Source organism: Loxodonta africana, chromosome 6 (assembly GCF_030014295.1).
Source record: "Loxodonta africana isolate mLoxAfr1 chromosome 6, mLoxAfr1.hap2, whole genome shotgun sequence".
In the NCBI taxonomy this organism is placed as follows: Eukaryota; Metazoa; Chordata; class Mammalia; order Proboscidea; family Elephantidae; genus Loxodonta; species Loxodonta africana.
This window is the reverse complement of record NC_087347.1, coordinates 40,836,732-40,860,729: the sequence shown is the minus strand read 5'-3', so window position 1 is coordinate 40,860,729 and position 23,998 is coordinate 40,836,732. Positions and strand designations below refer to the sequence as shown.

General features: G+C 37.3%; 1 protein-coding gene across 4 annotated transcripts in view; it reads left to right on the top strand.

The window, feature by feature from the left end:
* Positions 1-23,998, top strand: part of PARD3B (par-3 family cell polarity regulator beta) — a 1,162,629-nt gene that overhangs the window by 677,439 nt on the left and 461,192 nt on the right. For 3 of the 4 annotated variants that reach the window (XM_003406117.3, XM_003406114.3, XM_003406116.3), the window contains exon 11: positions 17,587-17,772. The exons of the other annotated variant lie outside the window; for it this stretch is intronic. In XM_003406117.3, the coding sequence (XP_003406165.2) occupies positions 17,587-17,772 (186 nt within the window). The remainder of the gene's footprint in view (positions 1-17,586; positions 17,773-23,998) is intronic. 4 annotated transcript variants of the gene reach the window in all.

Below are 23,998 nucleotides of genomic sequence, written 5' to 3'. Positions count from 1 at the left end.
GGGAGATACTAAATGTACTGTTTTACTTTGTGTCTGTATACAAACCGCTGCTCAATTCAGTTAAAAAAAAAAACCTGTGGAAGCAACTTTTAGTTTGTTTGCTTTCCAGTTTTATTTAGAACAAATGAATTTGCTCACTGAGTTAATTTAAACTTGTCAACCAATTGTTTAGGTGTTGATATAGGTATAGTCTTAGTTTTAAATGTAAAAATTTGCTTTTGGGGGGAGTGAATTTGAACAGGGTAGTTGCCAAATACTACCAGCTGTCATAATAAAGTAGGAGTGAATGACAGATTTACTCCACCCCATATCAAAACTCAATAGCGGATATGGTGATCAGATGAGCCAAAGTAAACCTGAGATCTTAGAAACATTTGCAAGCTATTTTCTTGCACAGCTCAGTCACTCACAGGCTGGGCATCAAAGTGCAAACAGGTCGTGATTATGCTTAGCACTATTATATAAATACGAAAGGGGGAATCACACTGTTGATCTTACCATTCCAAATGTGCCACCTAATATTCCAAAATATCACTGGATGATGGTGATAGTTAATCTCATTATTTACCAAATATACTACCAACCCCAACCTGTAAGACGGGTCTGTGTTAACAAAGTATTGGAATTTATTTAACAGCCTTTGAGCTATTTTTAATATTAATGAAAGTATGGTCCATGTTGGGCTATAATAGAAGAAATAACCGAAGCAGCATATGCTCAACAATGTTCAGTAAATGAAATTTACCAAACACAGTATTCTCAGGCATGAACTGAGATAGGTGTTAGTGGCATAAGCATTAAAAGTGGAATTATGCCTGTTGCCCTCGAAGTCCTTAAATATTTACGTAATAAAAATAGCTGTAATATAACAAAATTAGTGCTGCACTTTAATTATGTACAGAGTGCTATGGAGACCCAGATGAGAGCCCAGCCAAAGAAAACAGGTTACAATCAAGATGGGCTTTGATAGCTAAATAAGAGTTTGCCAGTAGGTTGAAAAGTATCCATGTTGGGTGGGGGGGTAGTATTAAGGCAGAGAGAATCCCATCTAAAAAGCAGGAGAAGCTATATGTAACAATTAATTTTAGTTCCATCTAATGACCATGCAAAAAGTATAGGTTAAAGCTGTTAAAACTATTGTCTCTTGTAGATATAATGTAAGACATAGCTATCACTTTTCTTTTTTTATTGTACTTTAGATGAAGGTTTACAGAGCAAACTAGTTTCTCATTAAGCAATTAATACACATATTGTTTTGTGACATTAAGTGGCAGCCCCACAACATGTCAACACTCTCCCCTTCTTAACCTTAGGTTTCCTGTTACCAGCTCTTCTGCCCCCTCCTGCCTTCTAGTCCTTGTCCCTGGGCTGGTGTGCCCCTTTAGTCTCGTTTTGTTTTATGGGCCTGTCTAATTTTTGGCTGAAGGGTGAACCTAAGGAGTGACTTCATCACTGAGCTAAAAGGGTGTCTGGGAGCCATACTCTCAGGGTTTCTCCAGCCTCTGTCAGATCAGTAAGTCTGGTCTTTTTTGTGGATTAGGATTTTATTCTACATTTTTCTCCATCGTTCTTCTTTTTAATGCCATTATTTCAAGAAGTGCATTGTGGAAGAGAAGTGTCAACAAAATAATTCATGGAGTCATCCCGTAACAAATATTTATTACATGCATGCATCCTGCCAGATGCTAAATGAGATTCAAAGTTGAATTAAACATAATTCCTGCCCTTGATGAGATCACAGTGGTATAGCAGAATTAAGACAAGCTGGCAAATAGCTCTAAGAATAGAAATATAGTGATGAGAACCATAAGAATGGGGGAAAAGAACCTAAAATGAGATCTCAGAGGAGGGCAAATTATTTTCCCACTGATAAGATCATGGAATACCTCAAAGAAGTAGCTTATATGCTGAGACACAGACTCAGGGTGTGTCTCTATTATGTGAAGAGTCTTTTATTCCATTATACCTCCACTGTAAAATTTCTTTTGAGGTGAAAATAATTTCAGCACTTGATATATGCACACACATACATGAAATAAATTTTTTTTTCTTATGCATTATTTCATCAAGCATCATAAAAATCATAAGTCTGTACCATCAGGGAAATGCTTGACTAAAAAGATTCATTCACTCATTGTGCTTAGATGCGTCTTCCTTTTTAATATATCACCAAGCAAAAATGGAGCTGTGATGGATTAATTCAAAGAAAAAAATTAATTCCTTAGGCATGAACTGAACTGAGGTAGTCCTTGTTTAGTCTTTGAAGCATACTTGACTTTGTTGGAAAATGAAGATCCATTAGTTCAGGAAAAAAAAAAAATGTCCTGCTCAACCTATATCTAGCAAAATATTGATTGCAAGTATGCTGAACTTTTAAACTTCTTATAATTACACACCGATTTTACAGGAATTAAGGCCATAGAAATTGCTCCCTTACTCTTGTCCCGCTTTCCTATTCATATAACAGCATTAGAGAGGAGCATTTGGAAAGTGAATATTAGAGAAGAATAATGTGAAGTGAAAGGCAATATTCAGTCAGTAGCCTGAGCCAGTTATTCACGGCTCTGAAGCTACCTGAACAGTCCGTTTCAAGATCTTGGCATGAATAGTACAGGGATATGGAAGGAAGAGTCTTCCCAAATCTAGGTTACATAGTTCCTCTGCCTTAGGCAAATCCCATAGACCCAGAAGCCACTCTGAAGTTCAGACTATACGATGGATATTTGTGTCAAATGGAAAATGTGATATCAAAAAAAAAAAAAAAAATGGAGGGAAAAACATGATTAAGAGAAATGTAAAACGTATGTCATATCATCAACCTTTGAGATCTCCATGTGTCCCTAAAAAAAGTCATCCAGTTGATGGATGGAATTATTGTTCTCAATTCTTCAGTCCCAAATGGTAGCCTTATATATCCATACTCTTGTAATGGCCTCATGGTGTTTCGAGAGTACTTTTCCACGCCTTGCCTAAGGAATTGGCCATGTGATTTCATTTGGCCAATAAGATGTCAGTTGACATTTTGTGAGCAAAGACTTGAAAGGTACTTTCATTTTTACATTCCTGTCTTTCATCATGCAAGAAACATGCTTCAGGTACCCAGTGCTCTATGGGAGATAAGAGATGTGTGAAGTAGACATGCACCCAATCCATAGGCTGAAAGCAAGCCTACCTGAGCCCATCTAGATCAGCCACATGGCAGCCAAGCCACAGATGTGTGAGCAGCAAGTACACATTTTATTTTGTGCACCACAGTTTTCAGATGGTTTGTTATGCAGCATTTTTGTGGCAGTAACTGACTGATATATTCTATCACTTCTTCCCATGTGTTAACTCTGGGTAGGTTTCCCCTCACTCTTCATTTTATTTGTAGAGTAAGGATAGAATGATGTATCCACATTTTAATTTTGAGGGGTTTTCATCCTCTATAGAATCTAATGACTACTTACTTTATAGCCGCTTTTATATGACAATTAGTTTTAACAGAGTAATTGATTTAATTATTAAGATAAAAAGCAAATTGTATGTCTTAATATACAGATGGTGTGTTATAGGAAAGAACAATTTCATTACAATAGTAAACATGTACTGTGAATTTAAAATGGTTGCTACCTGCTGAGACCCCCAAGCCTCTCTCAGTTTGTTGTACTCTGGGGACTTGCATGTTGCTGTGATGCTGGAAACTGTGCCACCAGTATTCAAATGCTATCAGGATCACCCATGGTAGACCGGTTCCAGGTGAGCTACCAGGCTAAAACAGACTAGAAAGAAGGACGCGGCAGTCCAGTTCTGAAAAGATTTAGCCACTGAAAACTTTATGAATAGTGGTGGAACATTGGTACAGTGCTGGAAGATGAGCCCCTCAGGTAGGAAGGCACTCAAAATATGACTTCTTCATTGCAAATACCTCTTTTCACCAACATAAACAGCAACTATACATGTGGACCACACTAGATAGAATATACAGAAATCAAACTGACTACATCCGTGGAAAGAGACAATGGAAACGCTCAATATCATCAGTCAAAACAAGGCCATGGGCCGGCTATGGAACAGACCATCAATTGCTCCCATGCAAGTTCAAGTTGAAACTGAAGAAAATTAGAACAAGTCCACAAGAGCCAAAGCACAACCTTGAGCATATTCCACCTGAATTTAGAGACCATCTCAAGAATAGATTTGACTTGCTGAACACTAATGACTGAAAACCAGACGAGTTACGCAGTGACATCAAGGGCATCATACACGAAGAAAGAAAGAGGTCATTAAAAAGACAAGAAAGAAAGAAAAGATAAAAATGATGTCAGAAGACACTCTGAAACTTGCTTTTGAATGTCAAGTTGCTAAAGGGAGAGGAAGAAATGATAAAGTAAAAGAACTGAACTGGAGATCTCAAAGGGCAGCTCGAGAAGACAGAGTAAAGTATTATAATGGCATGTGCAAAGACCTGGAGATAGAAAAACAAAAGGGAAGAACAGGCTTAGCATTTCTCAAGCTGAAAGCACTGAAGAAAAAATTCAAGCCTTGAGTTGCAATATTGAAGGATTTTACAGGGAAATATTAATGCAGGAAGCATCAAAAGAAGATGGAAGGAATACACAGCCACTGTACCAAAAAGAATTGGTCAACATTGAACCATATCAAGAGGTGGCATATGATCAGAAACCAATGGTACCGAAGGAAGAAGTCCAAGCTGCACTGAAGGCATTGGCAAAACACAAGACTTCAAGAACTGATGGAATACAAATTGAGATGTTTCAACAAATGGATGTAGTGCTGGAAGTGCTTACTCATCTATGCCAAGTAATTTGGAGGACAGCTAGCTGGCCAACCAACTGGAAGAGATCCATATTTATGCCTATGCCCAAGAAAGGTGATCCAACTGAATGTGGAAATTATATAACAATATCATTAGTATCACACACAAGTAAAATTTTGTTGAAGATCGTTCAAAAGCGGCTGCAGCAGCATATTGACAAGGAACTGGTGGAAATTAAAGCTGGATTCAGAAGAGGACATGGAGCCAGGAATATCATTGCTGATGTCAGATGAATTCTGGCTGAAGCAGAGAATACCAGAAAGATGTTTACCTGTGTTTTATTGACTATGCAAAGGCACAACTGTGTGGATTATAATAAATTATGGATAACATCATGAAGAATGGGAATTCTAGAACATTTAATTGTGCTCGTGAGGAACCTGTACATGGATTAAGAGACAGTCATTTGAACAGAACAAGGGGATACTGTGTGATTTAAAGTCAGAAGAGGTGTGCATCAGGGTTGTATCTTTTCACCATACCTATTCAATATGCATGCTGAGCAAATAATCTGAGAAGCTGGACTATATGAAGAACAACGGTGCATCAGGATTAGAGAAAGACTCATTAACAACCTACATTATGCAGATGACACAACTTTGCTTTTTGAAGGTGAAGGGGACTTGAAGCAGTTACTGATGAAGATTGAAGACCACAGTCTTCAGTATGGACTACACCTCTCATAAAGAAAACAAAAACCCTTACAGCTGGACCAATAAGCAACTTCATGATAAATGGAGAAAACATTGAAGTTGTCAAGGATTTCATTTTACTTCGATCCATAATCAACATGGAGGCAGAAGTCAAGAAATCAAAAGACACATTGCATTGGTCAAATCTGCAAAAGACCTCTTTAAAGTGTTGAAAAGCAAAGATGTCACCTTGAAGACTAGGGTGTGCCTGACCCAAGCTATGGTGTTTTAAGTTGCCTCATATGTATGTGAAAACTGGAAGACTGAAGAAGAATTGATGTCTTTGAATTGTGGTGTTGGAGAAGAATAGTGAATATATCACGGGCTGCCAAAAGGAGGAACAAAATCTGTCTTGGAAGAAGTATAACAAGAATGCTCCTTTAGAAGCAAGAATGGTGAGACTACGTCTCACATACTTTGGACATGTTACAGGAGGATCAATCTCTGGAAAAGGACATCATGCTTAGTAAAGTAAAGGGCCAGTGAAAAGTAGGAAGACCCTGAACAAGATGGATTGACACAGTGGCTTCAACAATGAGCTCAAGCGTAACAACGATTTTGAGAGTGATGCAGGACCAGGCAGTGTTTCGTTCTGTTGTACATAGGGTTGCTATGAGTTGGAACCAACTCAACAGCACCTAAAAACAACAACAACAACAACCCACTGAGATTTCTCAATCTCTGTTTGGAATTACTTATCATTAATAGCATACTAAAGGGGACTGGTTTCTAGTTGCAATTAATTAGATGGTAGCTCAGACATCAGAGAAAGAGATGGGGTTAAAATGGTTATATTTTTATTATTTCATTTGCTCATAAGCCTTATCCAACAAACAGAACTCCTCACCCCAGGATGAAAACAGTATTTCCTTGAGGCTGTGGCAGTACTACATTATACCATAATTTAATACATGTTAATATCTTAGCCTTAAAGTAAAGGAACATTTACTGGATTCTCTAGGGAAAGTGAAGATGACTGAGACTTAGCTCCTGCCTTTAAAATTCTTAAGTTGGGAAGAAAGTTATATTACCTTTAATAAGAAAGTCAGTATATCCTAAATAATGGCAAATATGCCTAGAATGGAGATTGTATGTAGAATATTCTTATGCTTCTACTTTAACAGTTATTCTGTGATTATGTAGTTGTTGTTGTGCACCATTGAGTTGATTCTGTCACCTAGCAACCCTATGTGACAGAACTACCCCACGGAGTTTCCTAAGCTGTAGTATTTATGGGAGCAGATAGCCACCTGTGGAAGATTCAAGCAGCAAAATGTTTGGTTGGCAGCTAAGCGCTTAATCATTGCACCACCAGGGCTCCTTATTGATTCTTCAGTTGAATTAAAATATGAAGGCCATTATTATTCCTAAATTTTCATTGGGAAAAAAAAAAAAAACTCTGTGACTCACCACCTTTAACTGTCTACAGAAATTTCCCAATTCAAAACAAGAAGAGAATGGAATTTCTCTGAAGGAAATTAAACATCATTTACTGTCCTTTTTTGAATAAGGATTCCTTCATCCTAAGAGTTTTGGATTATACTTGCTGTCCTGCATCTTTTGAAGCCTAGCGTGAGTCCATGCTCTCCTTCTGTAATATTCTCTTGTTGATACCAATTGTGAAATATGTCATGTATACAAAAGTGTGATACAGAAATAATGGCACTGCAAGACTTATCACCAGCAAATTTTTTTTTTATAGAGCCTTCTCTCTTCTCTGCTCGATCCTCTTCTAGCCATCCCCCACTGTGTTCTGTAATGCCATGTTTCTTTAAGTGCATTTAAGGGAACACTTTTCCTATTGTATGTTCCATGCAAAATGTGTTCCGTGGTTGTTTTAATTTAGGGTTTGTGGGTGTTGGGGATGTCTGTCAGGTGCAGCACAAGAAAGTGAGACTTGCGCAGAAAGGCCAGAAACAAATAGAATTTAATACTTACAGGTCCCTGAGAGGGTATTACAGCATGCCTTGGCACAGAGCCACACAGGGGGTTGCACCAGGGGCAAGGTGACAACATGCTGAAATTATTGGAATGCATGGAGCCCTGGTGACGCAGTGGTTAAGAGTTCAGCTTCTAACCAAAAGGGTTCAGCAGCTTGAATCCACCAGCTGCTCTTTGGAAACCCTATGGGGCAGTTCTACTCTGTCCTATAGGGGTCACTATGAGTCAGCATTAACTTGATGGCAATTGGATTTTTTTTTTTTTAAATGTATAAAGGCAAGATGGGGGGTCTTGGGGTTAGCCCACACTGAAGTCTTACTGGTCATTTTAAAAGCTTTTAGTGCATTAGTGCAGGAAAAGGAAGAAGTTTTAACCATGGGAACCCATATGGAGCATGGCTGGGAAAGGCAAGGAGTAGCTACAGCAATTGAGAAGACTGGGCTACAAGAGAGTAAGTGGTTCCTATGACAGGTAACCACTTGGGGCATGGCGAGAGGGTCAGTTAGAGACCATAACTGTGGAGAGGCTATGTGATGAAATAGGAAAGGCCATGCTAGAAACTGGGTGAAAGGACAACTAGGAGAAATTTTTGGATGCCCCAGCAGCAAACCGTGTTGGCCGTAAACTGGCTTTATGGCAATGGTCAGGTGAGTTTGAGGAAACCTACATACTCTTATCTCCCTCACAGAAATTCTGAATGTTTATTAACATTCTAAAAGCTCTGAAAAGTCCCAAAATAAAGAAACTTTTCTCCAGAATTTTCTATCATGGGAACTCTCTTATTGTTTTCTCCCCATGCCTAAGCTGTGGACCTGTACATTAGACCTTTCCTTTGGCAATGCTCTTTAAGCCAGGTATAACCAAAACCCAAACTCATTGCCAATGAGTCGATTCCAACTCATAGTGACCCTATAGGACAGAGTAGGGCTGCCCCATAGGGCTTCCAAGGAGCGCCTGGTGGATTTGAACTGCCAACCTTTTGGTTAACTGTTGTAGCTCTTAACTGCTATGCCACCAGGTTTTAGAGGTTTCCACACCAGTTTAGTTGGCTTAGTTGGTATTTGAAGCCCTAATTGGGCCCACCTTGGGCCAACCCCCCATCAGGAAGCAATAGCTGCCTGTCATGGGATCAGACGGCACCTCCAGTGTAGTCAGTGCCCCTCCTGTCTCACTGAGCAGTAGGCTAGGCTGTGAGTAGGGCAGGTATGGTTACCAGCATGCTCAGTTCATTGAGGTGCTGTATATTGTTTATGTATAGCTTTTGTTCTGGTGGTTGTGTTGTCTTTTAAAGATTTTAAGTGCAGGTAGCATGGCATACAAAGTATTTGTGATGTTAAAGATACTAGAAGTATTTCACCTGAGAACTCAACTCCCCAAGTGTTCCTACTTGTCTTTGGATCAGGTCCATTATACTTCCTTTTTAGGTCATTAAATTATCACAGCTATATTATTTGTTCTTGAATCTTATATTCATATGAAAGCATGTACCCATGTGTTTTAACCACTGAATTACTGCATGTAACATACTTAAAACATTCCTAATTAGGTTTCTCTAATCCACTTTTAAAAGGAAGAGGTGAATCAAAACAAACCCATTTCTCAATATGAACAGTACTAGTTTTATAAAAATCCCTGCTGTCTGGATTATAAAATATTAATTTATATTACTTTTTGTGACACAAAATAGTATATCCATTTCTTTAAGTTTTATCTGAGAAGAAAAAATAATTGTCAGTATCATTACGCTGTTGAATTTGCTAATTTTTCAAGTATAGATACTTTAAGTGGGGGAAAAATGTTATTAAAGGAATTTTAAGTCTGTATTTTTTTTATTTTTGTTAGCTTTGTTCCCGACTGACATTGAGGTACTTTCATATTGAACAGGCAATAAGGAATGGTCATTTTTGACATTTGTTTTCTTGTATTAGATTAATCCTTAGAGAAAATTGTGTTTTGGTAAGTTTGGTCAGAGATCAGCTCTTGCTTCAGTATTTTCTTCCCTCTGCCCCTTTTTGGGAGATGGATTTCAAAAACTATGAAAAAAGATAAGTGTCTCAATTACAAACATTTTATAGGATTTTCTCCATTCATATGTTTCATTAAATTATTTTTTTTAAATGAATGAATATGTACTTATGGAGACCACATAAGGACATACATTTAAAAGATTGACATTATTGAGCTAACTGGAAGAAACCTACATTTAAATTTTTTTCTTCCACTAAAAGTAAATACCAGTGTTGCTTACATTTATCTCCCTGAAACTTTTCTCCTACTCACTGCAACATTAACTTATATTTTTCTCTTCTATACGATTCATAGATGATATTGAGCTTTAGGTTAAATCCCAATCTGGAACATAATTGAGAATAATTTGCTTTTAATTATCAGCAGTTTGATCTCTGATTCTTTTTTGAGACTTGTCTATATTGTCAGGAAGGTAAAAATACTTTAAAAGATAATTTGCCTACTTGTAAATCACCAAAAGTTCTGCTGATTTCATTTACATATCAGCAGCAGTGGGATTGAAAGTCTTTTCAACGATTTTACCATTTATTAAAAAGATCATCCTTAGACCCCCACCTTTACCTTGACGGGTGCCTGCTTGTCTCTCGTCTTTTTCTTGTCTTCACTCTGTGAGAAGTACAATCTAAAATGAAATGCCTCCCTGCTGTTGGAATGAGCCTCTGATCCCCACTCTAGGATGATATTCACATTCTGAATTTTGTATAATCCAATTGGCCAAAAACCTTCCATGCTTATAATAGCTACCCAGTGCTTTTCCAGAAGATTAAAAAATTTTCAGAAAACTAAGTGTCTTGCAGGTGCCTTATCCTTTCATTGTTGTGAAATTTATTTAGCTATAACAAAAGTTTTATCACCTTAAATTCCTTAGAACTTACTCAGGCAAAAGTTAACAATAGTTAAGCTTATTATAAAATATCCTGACAGAATTGCCAGGTATGGCTTTTGCTTTATATATATATATAAAAAATTATTCACTTTTTTTTTTTCTTAAACCCCATTTGTTTGAGTTTTGATAATGGCAAAATGGTTGCATGTGAAACATAACTCTTGCATAAAGTAAGCTGCTCACAACACAGAGTAATTACACATTTGGGAGGCAAGGCAAAGACATCCAGAGCTTGCTAGTGCTGAGCCAAGAGCACAGCATTTAATGAAATGAGGGCCATAAAAGGTTCAGCATGGATGCTTTCAGGTCTGACCTGGACTTCTGGGAAACTGAATGTTAGCCCTGCAGACTGGTGGATTCCCCTGGGCTTTGAGAGGCTGGGCTATTACCACTTGAATGCGTGAATCAAGTGCTGCTTTGCGATACAAGAACATTTGTGATTCCAGAGATGGCCCCATTTGGAACACTTTTAAGCTAATAATATGGATGCCTCCTTAGTCATCCATCTTCCTGCCTCTCTTTCCTCCTCTTGCCTCAAGCAATTACTTTTGATATTTTTGTTTATAAGACTGATTAGAATATCTGGCAGAGTTCTGCTATGTAGACACCTCTGTTGCTTCATTCTTATTTGTGAACTCTCTAACTTCCTCTCCAAATAATACTATGACTGAAACAGAAGGGCCCTCTCGTGTTGCTCAGGAATCTCTTACTCAATTACGTTCTGTGAAGATGGACCATTTCACATCTCATTGTTTTGCCTATTGTAGGTGCTTGATAAATATTTGTTGAATGACTGTGGTTTGTGAAGAACAATTCTTGTCACTAGGAGGACAAGGAAAGGACCACCCTTATTTCTAGATTCCAACTGTGAAAGTTAATTGACTATGCTTGAGAATAGAGGGAACATTAGAGCAAAATGAGCAAGTAGGGAAACAGGACTAGAAATAACTGAATGGAAGGGAAAAGAGAAAATTACATAATTAGGATGATAATGGAATAGCTACAGAAACTTTAAAAAGGGTTCGGGCTAAGGCTGGATAGGATGAGGCATTAAAAATGGCTTATAACACTTAGGGGACTAAAAACAGTTAACATTTTGCTCACCATTTGATTTTTCATTTGTTTTCTTTCTCTCTTTGACTTAATAAAAAATAATGCCTGTTTATAATACATCATGGCAGTTTTTCCCAACTACAAATTCTGATCTATTATTGGGTCTTGAAATCAATTGAGTGGGTTGTAACCAAATTTTTTAGAGAATAAAATAGCAGAGAAAATATCAGAATGCATTGCACTCTTAGCAAGTATTGTCTTAGGAAACTTTTATTTATGTGTGTGTGTGTGCATGTATATGTGTGTAGATAGGTGTTTGTAGCTTTGAGTACTGGATCACATTACTTCCCAAACTTGATGAAATGCATCATAAATATTGCTATAAGCAACATTCACTTGTGATTTGAGATACATGATGCAATTTAAAACTGTGAGTCAGCCAAGGTTCATCACACATTAATAGCTATGACACACCTTGGTGCCTTCATTGAGGACTTAACGTTGAACTAATGATGAACTGCCTTTTGATCTCTCTTAAGAGCAGAGAATATGGCATCAAAAGATAAGTTAGACTAGGTTACTTTTTTTGCTTCCTTATAAAGGTAATGGAGCCCTTATGGCACAATACTTAAGAGCTGTGGCTACTAACCAAAAGGTCAACAGTTCGAATCCACCAGCCACTCCTTGCAAAGCCTGTGGGGCAGTTCTGCTCTGTCCTATAGGGTCACTATGAGTTAGAATCAACTCAATGGCAAGGTTTTTTTTTTTTTTTTAATAACTATAATACTTTATGCTTTTATAATTATTTTAATGTAAAATTTGATTTTTATAACCGTTTCAATTAATGAAATCTGAGACAGTAGGAATCAATTTTTGAATGATCTTCAGCAAAATTTTGCTTGCATGTGATATTAATGATATTGTTCTATAATTTCCACATTTGGTTGAATCACCTTTCTTGGGAATAGGCATAAATACAGATCTCTTCCTGTCAGTTGGCCAGGAAGCTGTCTTCCATATTTCTTGGCATAGACAAGTGAGCACCTGCAGCACTGCATCTGTTTGTTGAAACATCTCAATTGATATTCCATCAATTCCTGGGGCCTTGTTTTTTGCCATTGCCTTCAGAGCAGCTTGGACTTCTTCCTTCAGTACCATCAGTTCCTGATCATATGCCACCTCTTGAAATCGTTGAACATCAACTAATTCTTTTTGGTATAATATCTCTGTGTATTCCTTCCATCTTCTTTTGATGCTTCCTGCATCGTTTAATATTTTCCCCATAGAATTCTTCAGTATTGCAGCTTGAGGCTTGAATTTTTTCTTCAGTTCTTTCAGCTTGAGAAACGCCAAGCATGTTCTTCCGTTTTGGTTTTCCATTTCCAGCTCTTTGCACATGTCATTATAATACTTTACTTGCTTGCTGAAAGTGAAGAAGACTTGAAGCACTTACTAATGAAGATCAAAGACTACAGCCTTCAGTGTGGATTGCACCTCAACATAAAGAAAACAAAAATCCTCACAACTGGACCAAAGAGCAACATCATGATAAATGGAGAAAAGATTGAAGTTGTCCAGGATTTCATTTTACTTGGATCCACAATCAACAGCCATGGAAGCAGCAGTCAAGAAATCAAAAGACGCATTGCATTAGGTAAATCTGCTGCAAAGGACCTCTTTAAAGTGTTGAAGAGCGAAGATATCACCTTGAAGACTAAGGTGTGCCTGACCCAAGCCATGGTATTTTCAATCACATCATATGCATGTGAAAGCTAGACAATGAATAAAGAAGACCAAATTAGAATTGACGCCTTTGAATTGTGGTGTTGGTGAAAAATATTGAACATACCATGGACTGCCAAAAGAACGAACAAATCTATCTTAGAAGAAGTGCAATCAGAATGCTCCTTAGAAGCAAGGATGGTGAGACTGTGTTTTACATACTTTGGATGTGTTGTCAGGAGGGATCAGTCCCTTGAGAAGGACATCGTGCTTGGCAGAGTACAGGGTCAGCGGAAAAGAGGAGGACCCTCAATGAGGTGGATTGACACAATTGCTGCAACAATGAGCTCAAGCATAACAAAAATTGTAAGGATGGCTCAGGACCGGGCAGTGTTTCGTTCTGTTGTGCATAGGGTTGCTATGAGTCAGAACAGACTGGACAGCACCTAACAACAAATAGTATTAGAGTATATATGTATATATGTGTGCACGTGTAGGTATATGTCAGTATGGATATGTGTTTACTCTCTCTGTAGTTGGACAATACAATAATATAGCAAATGTTTCTTATACCTCCAGTTAATTCCTTTAAAATATTTACTTTTTGTTAGGTAATAAAAAATAGTAGAAGTCCATTGTGAAATGTTTGGGAAACATAGAAATAAAGAAGAAAACACTAGTCTATACTCCAGTGCTCATAGATCACCAGGCTTCTTCTGTATAGATAGATGGGCAGGTGTGGAGGTTGGAGGGTAGGTAGGTAAGTAGATAGATGGGTAGGTGTCTAGGTATATGTATAGCGTGTATATGTTACATTATCGAATTATACTGTACACCTAAGTTTCTTCCCTTGATATTATATTCTTACATGTTTAAAAGTCTTTGCATCCATAGTATTTTTACAAAATTCTTATGACTCTTAGAAAATAAAGTGTAAAACAACATACATCTAAACATATATAGCCTAATAAATACTACTTGATAGATTGCATTTGCCCTAGAGCTGGCATCTTGAATTTGGACTTCTAGCCTCCTAACTGTGAGAGAATAAATGTGTTCATTAAAGTCACCCTTTTGTGGTATTTGTGTTATAGCAGCATTATGTAACTGAGATATGTGTAGTATTGGGGCATATGGGCATCCATCCCGGGCATGGCTCTAGGAACCTAAGAGGCTTTGTATATAGAAACATGGCCTCTAGAGGTGAAAAATAAAAAATAATGAAAAGACAAAACAATGAAATTCTCAGGAGTTTCCCTACCATACCAGCCTTGCCTCTTTGAATGTTTTGTCCTCTGGGTATCTGTGTTGGAAAAAGTAAGGAAAAATGTTGACAGAGTGTAGAAAGTGCTCCTGTCTAAAAGACAGGAAGCCAGGGAGGGCCCAGGGTCTGAAGTGCCACTGTCTTCAGCTCATCCTATGACCAAAGTCCTGCATTTCAGGCATTGTGAGTACTTTATATCCCTTTCCATCTTGCTACAGAATGTTGCCTGGCAAGATTTGAGTTTAATTTTCAGAGTTGCCAGTTGAACCAAGATTATTGGAAGGAGGCATTCAGTGTATTGATTTTTTTATACATTAGGTAAAAGAACATTTATTTTTCACAGAGGAAATGGCTATGTTTAACTACTGTAATGGCTTCCTTCTCCATTGGGAAGTTTGCTGTAATTAGACACCACTAATTATTGCTTGAGCCTGATATAGCATAAGAAAGATATAAAACATCCCTGAAGTTGGGTGGAGAATATAAAATTGCATGATGTCCTGCTGTTATTGTAGGAAGCTGTCTTGAATTTCTTGTGACCAGGTCAAGTCACAGTGGCTTACCGAAGCTGAGACACAGAGACACACTGCAGTATACCCAGTGAGAGCCTGGCACAGCAGCCACACTGCTTAGGCTCCGCAAAGCTCCACCCCTGGCAAATTGTGTGGATTCACAGCATATTACTTTGCTGTGTGCTTCAGTTTCCTCACCTGTAAAATGGGCATGATCTTAAACCTAATAGGACTATTATGGGTAGTAAATGTATTACTATATAAAGCACTTAGAACAGCACCACTCAATGTTAGCCAATAGTTTATTTTTATTTGTGGTTGATTATTTTACATTTCAAAAGAAAAAAAATAACCATAATGCTGTCTATTTTGTTTCCACCATCTGTGTTAGAAATGAAAGGTGTTAGTGCAAGTATTGGTTATCAATCCTATTGAGAGTTAAACACAGTTTCCAAAAGAAGACAGATTTGATTATAGAATAAAGTAGTTTGGAGATATTATTCAAACAAAACTCGTCCTTGTGTCATTTTGTTTCTGTTAGATAAACCAGAGAAGCTTTCTAGTTTTTATCTTAAAGTGGTATTCACAAGCTTATAGAAAGAACAGATGTTCTTTAATTTACACTTTAATTCAGTAGAACTTTATTAGACTGAAGTTAACCAAATCACAGAGACCTGGAAACATAATGATTATGAAATGTTATGAGTTCTAAATCAGGCATTTTCGAAGACAAAAATGGAGGCTAATAGTTTACGCTTAGTATTTAATTCTGGTATTCTACTGAATAAAGATGGCTAGTTTGAATCAGATAATAGGATTTGTTTCTGAGATAGTAATATGATGAGTTAGTTAAAAGAGCTAACCTGTGATAGGTTTATTAAATTAGGAAAGTTTCATTTCTTTGAAACAACTTGTTGTCAGAATCTTTGTAGCTCACTTCATTTATAATAAAATTAAACGAAGGAACTCTTCCCTTAAAAGTTAAACGTGGGTTTCCTCTATTTTGATAGAGATTGAAAACCCCATGTCAGCGGATCAGCTATGATCAGACCCCTTAATCCTGTTTTAATTATGAGTCTTGTGTGACTTTTGATTTTACAGTTATTTTGTGACTGACATTCAGACACTCACAGCAATTTTTTGAATGCATAATTTTACATAAGAGCCCCCTCGAAATGACCTTAAGCTGAGAGGCCCTAGACGAAATTATAGAGAGGAAGGAACTCCTGGCCTAGAATGAGTTGATGGTTTCCAGGGATATCTTATTTTCAAATGTTTCAGCTGCATGCCTAGGCAGAGCCTTACATTTCTGCCTGCCTGTGAGGGATGCTGAAGGGGCACCTACAGAGATGGTCATGTGAACAGCACTTTTCTATTCCCCCTGCTGGATATTTGAAAACACTGGGGCCAAATATGATCAACCATATACTTCTCCCTAAAGGTGCCTTTTGCTACCGTTCTCTGCTTTTTTTTTTTTTTTTTTTTCTTCAAGAATAGCAGCTATGCTTATGGCTAGGTGTCATTTGTCAAACAGGACATGAATATTTCTTATGCATAATCATTTTGTTTAGGTTAAAAAAACTGAATGTCAGTGAGTTATACTCTCCAAAGATACAGGCTTAAAGCATGAGTTTTTGACAAACTGAAGTTTAATTCAGTGATATCCATTACAAATCTTATTTCTATAAGTTTAAAAGAAAATTATATTTTTTTAAGTACTCACGGCCCTTTAGACAGTCTTTACGAATAGCATTGCTTCTGTGGTAAATATTATCGAAATTATGGAAGCCAAATATTTCCCCCAATTTAAACATGTTTCTTCACTAAGCTGTGTTTATTCATTTGTAAAATGAAAGTGTTGAAACTATATTATCCCTAAGACCTTGTCTTAGTTTCCTAGGGCTGCCAAAACAAAAATATCACAATGTGGGGGGCTTTAAAGAACAGAAATTCATTTTCTCATGGTTCTGGATGCTAGAAGTCTAAATTCAGGGCTTTGGTAGGGTTCTTCCTTCTCTCTCTCTCTCACTCTCTCTCTATCTCTCTCTTTCTCAGCTTCTAGTGCTTGCTGGCAATCCTTGGCATCCCTTTGCTGCTTATAGTTGCATCTGCCTCCCTTGACACATGGTGTCTGTCTTCCCCCTGTGTGTCACTCCCTTTTCATAAGACACCACTCATTTGACAGGAAAGATAACAAAAGAAAAACTCTATTTTCCCAAACAAGGTCACATTCAAAGGTATAGGAGTTAGGACTTCAACATATCTTTTTGGAGGACAGAATTCAACCCGTAGCAGGTCTCTTCTAGTACTTAAGATTCCTCAAGTCTAATGTCCAGCTGTTTTAATTATTCAGAATACTCTAGTGATTTGCCAAATGCATAAGGGATATGTCAAATTGTGTGTCTCTGCCTTGTCAAATGATCTTCTCTGTTGACCACAAGCAAATAATATTTGACCGCAAGCAAATATTATTCCCTCATAGCTTTTCCCCATTCCATAGATGTGGTGGTGGCCCCTTACAGAGAAAGAAGACTAGCCTTTGCCTGCCTACTGTTGAAGGTCCAACCATCCTGTCTGGCTGCTTCCATCTGGGTTTGGCAATCTGAGAGTGTGAGACATTAATCTGCATTTTGTCCTTCACTTTTTTTCTTGTGCATTTTCCCCAACAGAAAGGGGAACCTGACTGCTATGCACTCTCCCTGGAAACAACAGAGCAGCTCACCTTCGAGATCCCCCTGAATGATTCAGGCTCTGCGGGTCTTGGAGTGAGCTTGAAAGGAAACAAGTCCAGAGAAACTGGAACAGACTTGGGGATTTTTATCAAATCCATCATCCATGGAGGTGCTGCTTTTAAGGTAGGTAGGAATGATGTTTGCAGGTATTTAGAGAGGCGACTTTTGGACTTGAGGACTGGATGGAGAATATATCTGAAGGCTTTAGACCACTGAGGCCTTTCTGCCAGATGCAGGAAATGCATGCGTGAACAGAGGTGGGCAACAATTGGCTGTTTTCTTACCATAAGAGGGTATTTTTATATCCTTCGAGATAGTTCTGAAAACCTATCATGATTAATATTTATTTTTTTACATTCCTTCTGTTAGAATTTCTCCAAGTTTGTTGCCCAACAGAGTTGAATCTAAGAGTACACAATGAGAAAAACAAAACTAAAAACAAGTAAACTTAAAGGCAACAAATTGTGCATGTGAGAATCAAAGCTCAGTGGAGCCTGAGAGTGATTGTAGTGTAAATTAAAGGTCATTTATCACATTTTTTACACTTGAAGATAATCATGGTATCGGGAATGCATATTTGCCTTTGAATATTTGGAGAAGCTTATACATTTCCAGAAAAAAAGAAAGAAAAAGATTCTGCCCTTTCACACTGAGATGGGCAATGTGATTCTAGCTATTAACATAACAAAGGCCTCAGGCTTTGTTGGAACTGGATTGCCTGTGTTCAAACTAGCTCCACCACTTGCTCTCTGTAAGCAAACTTGTGCAAGGAACTTGACCTGCTGTGTCCCTTATCTGTAAAATGGGTAGGATAAATAGCACCTAATTTATAAGATTCTAAGGATCGAATAAATTAATACATGTAAAGTGATTAAAGCACTAATCAGTATAATGCCTGTGATAAGATTCAAGTAAATGTTAGCTATTTTTAAATAATCTTGATATCAATAATGTGCGTAATCTCCCAAGCAAAAGCCAAGAAGCCAGTGTAGACTTCGCAGCACCTCTGCTTCTAGAATTCTGGCTTTGTAGAAGCATTTGTCTTCCTGCGCTTTTCATGCCATTTTTGTTTCAAACCTAGATATTGAGGAATGTCTGTTTCCTTGGGTAATAAGGAATGTGTTGTGGATATACAACTCTTTAATTTCACTCCTTTTTATCAGGTAGTTTTTGTTGCATAGTAAATAATCACACAATTTCAGTAACATATATCAATATGCCTTTATCTCCCTCATGCCTCTGCAGGGCAGCTAGGGAGGCTCTTTATCACACTGTAGGTCTACAGATCTCCATCTATCCCATGTGTTTCGCCTACTCCTTGAAGCAGCAGACTAGCTAAGCATGTTCTTCTCATGCCAGTACTGAAGTACCAGAGGGCCAATAGAAATGGGTAAAGCCTCGTAAGACCTGGCTTGGAACACTGTCACTTTCTACACGGACCATTGGCCAAAGCAAGCCACATGGCTGACTCGAACCTCAAATAGTGGGAAGATGTACTTTACCCACAGTGAGGCCGTGGCAAGGGTGTGGAGGCAGAGAAAAGGTGAAGAAATAGTGCCAGTCATTCAATCAGCCACACTCCTCTTTTTTTCCCAGTCTGTTCTGAAATACAAAACCAGGAGCAGAGAGAAATAATAGCAATAGTAATAATAGCACCACGACCAACAACAATGAAAATTTATTGAATGCTTAGTATATGCCAGATCCCACAATAAGTGTTTTACATGGGTTCTCTTACTTTACATTGTAATAGTATTCACATTCACATTGTAACAGTATTATTATCATGCCATTTTATCAAATTATATTTACCAGATTGTAGTGGTTAGTGACTCTTCTATAGCCAAATAGCTGTGAATTGATTGAACCACAATTTAAATCCAGGCAGTTTGACTCCAGAGCCTATACTACACTCAACTGCAATGAAGACCTTTTCATATTATCCATTCACATTCCTCTAGTGCAAGGACTGTCAGCCTGGTGTTGTTTTTTTTCATCCTTAGCCATGCCCCCTAAATATGTATGATTGTGGATGGGTCCTTGGTTATATTTGTGAATTTCAGCTTGTTGTTAATCCTCTTCTTCCTAGTGACAGCTCTATTTGCAGAATTTATTCCAAGTAAAATTAAAACTGAGATGACTTTTTGGAAATTAAAAGCAAACGTCTTAGCTTTTTTATGGGCAATAACTTAAGCTCAAGCAGATATCTGACAAGCGGGTTTAATATGTATGTATATGTTTGTGTAAGTGAGCCTCTCCTTACCTAAGCAGTTTCTGTCCTGTTGCTTGCAGAAAGATTTCACTTCCCATTTATGTAAATTTCTTTCCTGACACTGGTCTGCTGAGTCAGATGATCACACCATTAAAAACCACTGGACGGCATATTTGTAGCTGATCTTAAACAGGAAGAGGTTATCAATCATGGATTTAGCCTTGTTGTGAATGTTTATTATCCATTTGTCTTGTTTACCTTTTACAGTGTAAAAGGGAAAAGGCCTGAGCTTTGCTCACAAAGAAATCTGATCAGCTGGGGCGGAAGGGAGAAGGGGGAGTATTTTTTTTATTCTCTTTCTGCTCTTCCAATAAGCCACTGTTGCTCCTTAGAAAATTGCCACCTGTTCTATGATTCAGGATTATGTTTTACAAAAATTGTTTTGAGACTTTGTTCCTGTCCCCGTTCAGAAGATACAAATGTAACAGACTGCAGTGTCCCTGGAGCAAAGAGGAGATAAGCATTGAGAACATCCAGCTTAGCGTCTGGCCCTAGGTTTTTACCGAAATCAACAAAATAATCTTTCTACTGGAGCTCAATCTTTTTCTTCTGGCCCCTCATACCACTAATTGGTTCTCAAGGTATTTTTTCCCTTTAGGGAAGGTGGATTTTTGAAAACTAAACTACTTTGAAAAGTCTGGCCAAGTTCGTCCTGTGGATTCTGTGTGTTATACTCTCCTGGGAGCTCCTATTGGTGTAAACAAAAAATAGACTGCTTCTTGCCAGATGTAAAATCCCTGAATGGCTGTGACTATAAGTGAGAGCCTCTTATTGTAGTTGTTTTTCCCCTTACCTCTCAGGCCACTGTTTTATATCATTTCATCTATTTGAGTTGTTTCTAATAGAGATGTAAATCTCTATCTGAAAATAAGAGCATCCAGCTACTCCAGAATTCACACTCGGAAGGGAGCCCCCGACTCACTCTAACGGCAAACTGAAAAATATTTTTTACTCAGTTCAGAATTATCCAATGCTTAGTCTCATTTTAATATTTAATCACCTCATATGCTTGTGAAACCTGGGTAATGAAAAAAGAAGATAAAAGAAGAATTGATGCATTTGAATTGTGATTTTGGCAAGGAATACTGACTATAAGAAGAACAGATAAATCATTCTTAGGAGAAATAAAACCAGAATGCCCATTAGAAGTGAGGATGGTGAAACTTTGTCTTGCTTACTTTGGAGTGAACATGTCATCAGGAAAGAAAGGCTAATCCTTAGAAAAGCACATCATATTTGGTAAAGTAGAAGATCAGCAGAAGCAAAGGAAACCCCCAGTGAGATGGCATGACACAACAGCCTCAACGAGGAACTCGAAGGCACCGACTGTCATGAAGACGGTGCAGGACCAGGCAACGTTTTATTCTCGTTATACATACGGTCACCACGAGTCAGAGCTGACTCGACAGCAGCTAACGACAGCAACGTTTAAATTCCAGTCTTCGCATTAAGAAGTAAGGCCCAGACTTCTTTCCTTCCATCAGGCCACAACACCCGTCCTTCTAGCTGTTTTTGGATAGGGAGCTGTGAGTAGGCCCCTGTGAAGCATCATTTTTAGCTGTGCCCTCAATGTGCAAAGTGACCACTGGCAACATTGCAGAGCAGCCAGATCACTGCTTCTCAGAATGTTGTTGTTATCAGGTGCCATCAAATTGGTTCCGACTTGTAGCGACTCCATGTACAACGGATGGAAACGCTGCCCAGTCCTGCACCATCCTTGGAATTGTCGCTGTGCTTGAGCATTCCAGCTTCTCAGAATATTGATCTGGACATGCTTAAACGTTGACATGCATCAGATGTCTGTAGTTTCATCTTTGTTTTTGCCATTCTTCCTAGGCATTTTCCCCTGGAGTACAGTGTAATTGGTTCTAGAACCGAAATACCCTACATATAAGTATAAAAAAAAAAAAAAGTATAAAAAAAAAAATAAGTATATAAAAAAAATAAGTATAGGAACTGAGAATTATGATTGGAATGAAATTATAATGTTGGTGAGAATGATTGTCTAAAATTTCTCTTTTGTGACTGGGATTTAAAATAAAGGTTTTTTTTTGTTGTTGTTAAATAGAAAGGTATATTGTCTTCCTTGCAGTTAGGAAAAAATAACTTGAGAAAAACTCTCCGCTTTCCCCAAATTCACATAGAAATTACTTTTTTTTTTTCTCCAGAGAAGCAGAAATACAAGTCTTGATGATCAACTTGAAGACCTTAGATATTTTCATCTTCATTTAGTAAACATTTCAGATTCTGACATTGGTGGCTTTTTCTTGCTTTCCTTTTGATGTACTCTATAAATTGAATATTTTAAAGAAAAAATGCATTTTACATCTATTGATTTTACTCATTTAAACTGTGTATTTTTCTTCATTAAAAAAATAATAACTTGGAAAAATATATAGCTGGTATAGTGTTTTTTTTTTTTTTAATTAGGATATTAACTAACACACTATAGGTAAAGTTTCCATGAAGTATGTTGTACTACTTATAAATAACACTTTTTATTTTAATACACTGACTTTGGGAGTGGAATGTGAACTATAGAAACTTTGAAATAGTAAGGTAAAAATTAAAATTTAAAAGCACTTTTTGCTAAAGAAAAAAATGTCATTGATCAAGTAAGTTATTTAAGGGATCTTAAATAGAGAGAATGAATTTTAAAATACCTGTTATTCTCTAGAAAATTAATTAGCCAGGTTTGTGCTTAATAAAAAGCACTTGATGATGATGAAATTCAATGAAAAAAAAAAAATGCCTGACATAGCTAATTGCAAATGCATGTACTCAGAATATGAAATAGACATAATTTAAATAATTCAGTTCTTGTGTGCTTAGGAAATTTGGTATACTCCCTCCAAAAGGTGCAGAATTTCATAATCTGAACCATTTAATAATGGGTAGAAAAAAGAATTTTAACTAATACAAGCAATGTCAATATTTACAAGTGACTCAAATGTGATTTCTTGGCAAGTTCACTTTCAAGAGATTATCCCCAGCTCTAAAATTTCTGGGAACATGCTGCTTGATCTTGAATCTCCGTATCTCTTGGTAATATGGAACATTTAATAGCATCCAAGCTGTTTAACAGTCTGGGTAAGCTGTTTAACAGTAGTCCAGTAGGAGTTCCCAATGTGAGTAATTTCTACCTCCATCTCTGCCGGTATCTATAAATCATGTGGTGGATCTATAATTAATGAATTCAAAGGGAGATAAAAGGGACAGCTTTTTAAGGAACACTAATGTTAAATGATTTCTTCAACTATCCATTTTTCTTAAAATTGATAATGTTTCCTACTGGTGGGAGAACCTTGAGGATCGTTACCCATAGCCAGTTGTCTCCCAGGCTTTTTCCTCTGATAAGAGTACTGTACATTCTGGGTGTGTAAATAGCTCCATTGTAACCTCCTCAACTATTAGAAGCAAACCACAAAGATGTGATACATTTAGGGACAACTAAAAGCAGGAACTTTGCCAGGAAAAATTCACAATTATTTGATGCCCAATAAGAATTTTATCCTAAAAAAGAAATTACTAACTTAAACATGAGGAAGCTACTTAACAATTATGCCATTTATTTTTAACCAGTTCCTTAAAAAAACAAAAAACAGCAAAAACTGTTAGTATATGTTAATTCATATGGTTAGGTTTATCATTTATGAATTTTCTATAGTAGTTATTATTTTATAAAAGATGGGATATAATGTGACTTTGAAAATCTCCCAGTGCCAGCTTTTATCGTTGTTTTTTTTTTTTTTTGCCTATCTTTATCATTTTTTGCATTTTTATCTCATGCATGGAAATGTAAATAAGAGATAAATTTGCACCGTTGCTGAATAGAAATTTGAAACTCTATGTTGTTATGATATATGTTTTGGACTACATTATTGCCTCATTGGGCCTGCAGAAATCTGAGTTGGTAATTTTAATCAAAAAGAAAGTTATAATCTGCAAAAGTTGGTATACCATTATGAAGATATTTTGGCTCTGAAAATAATACCTTGACACTGAAAAGCTGTATTCATCTTCATTATGGGTACTTGGAGGCTATACATATCTGCTAAGTTCATGCTGTGGTCAGAG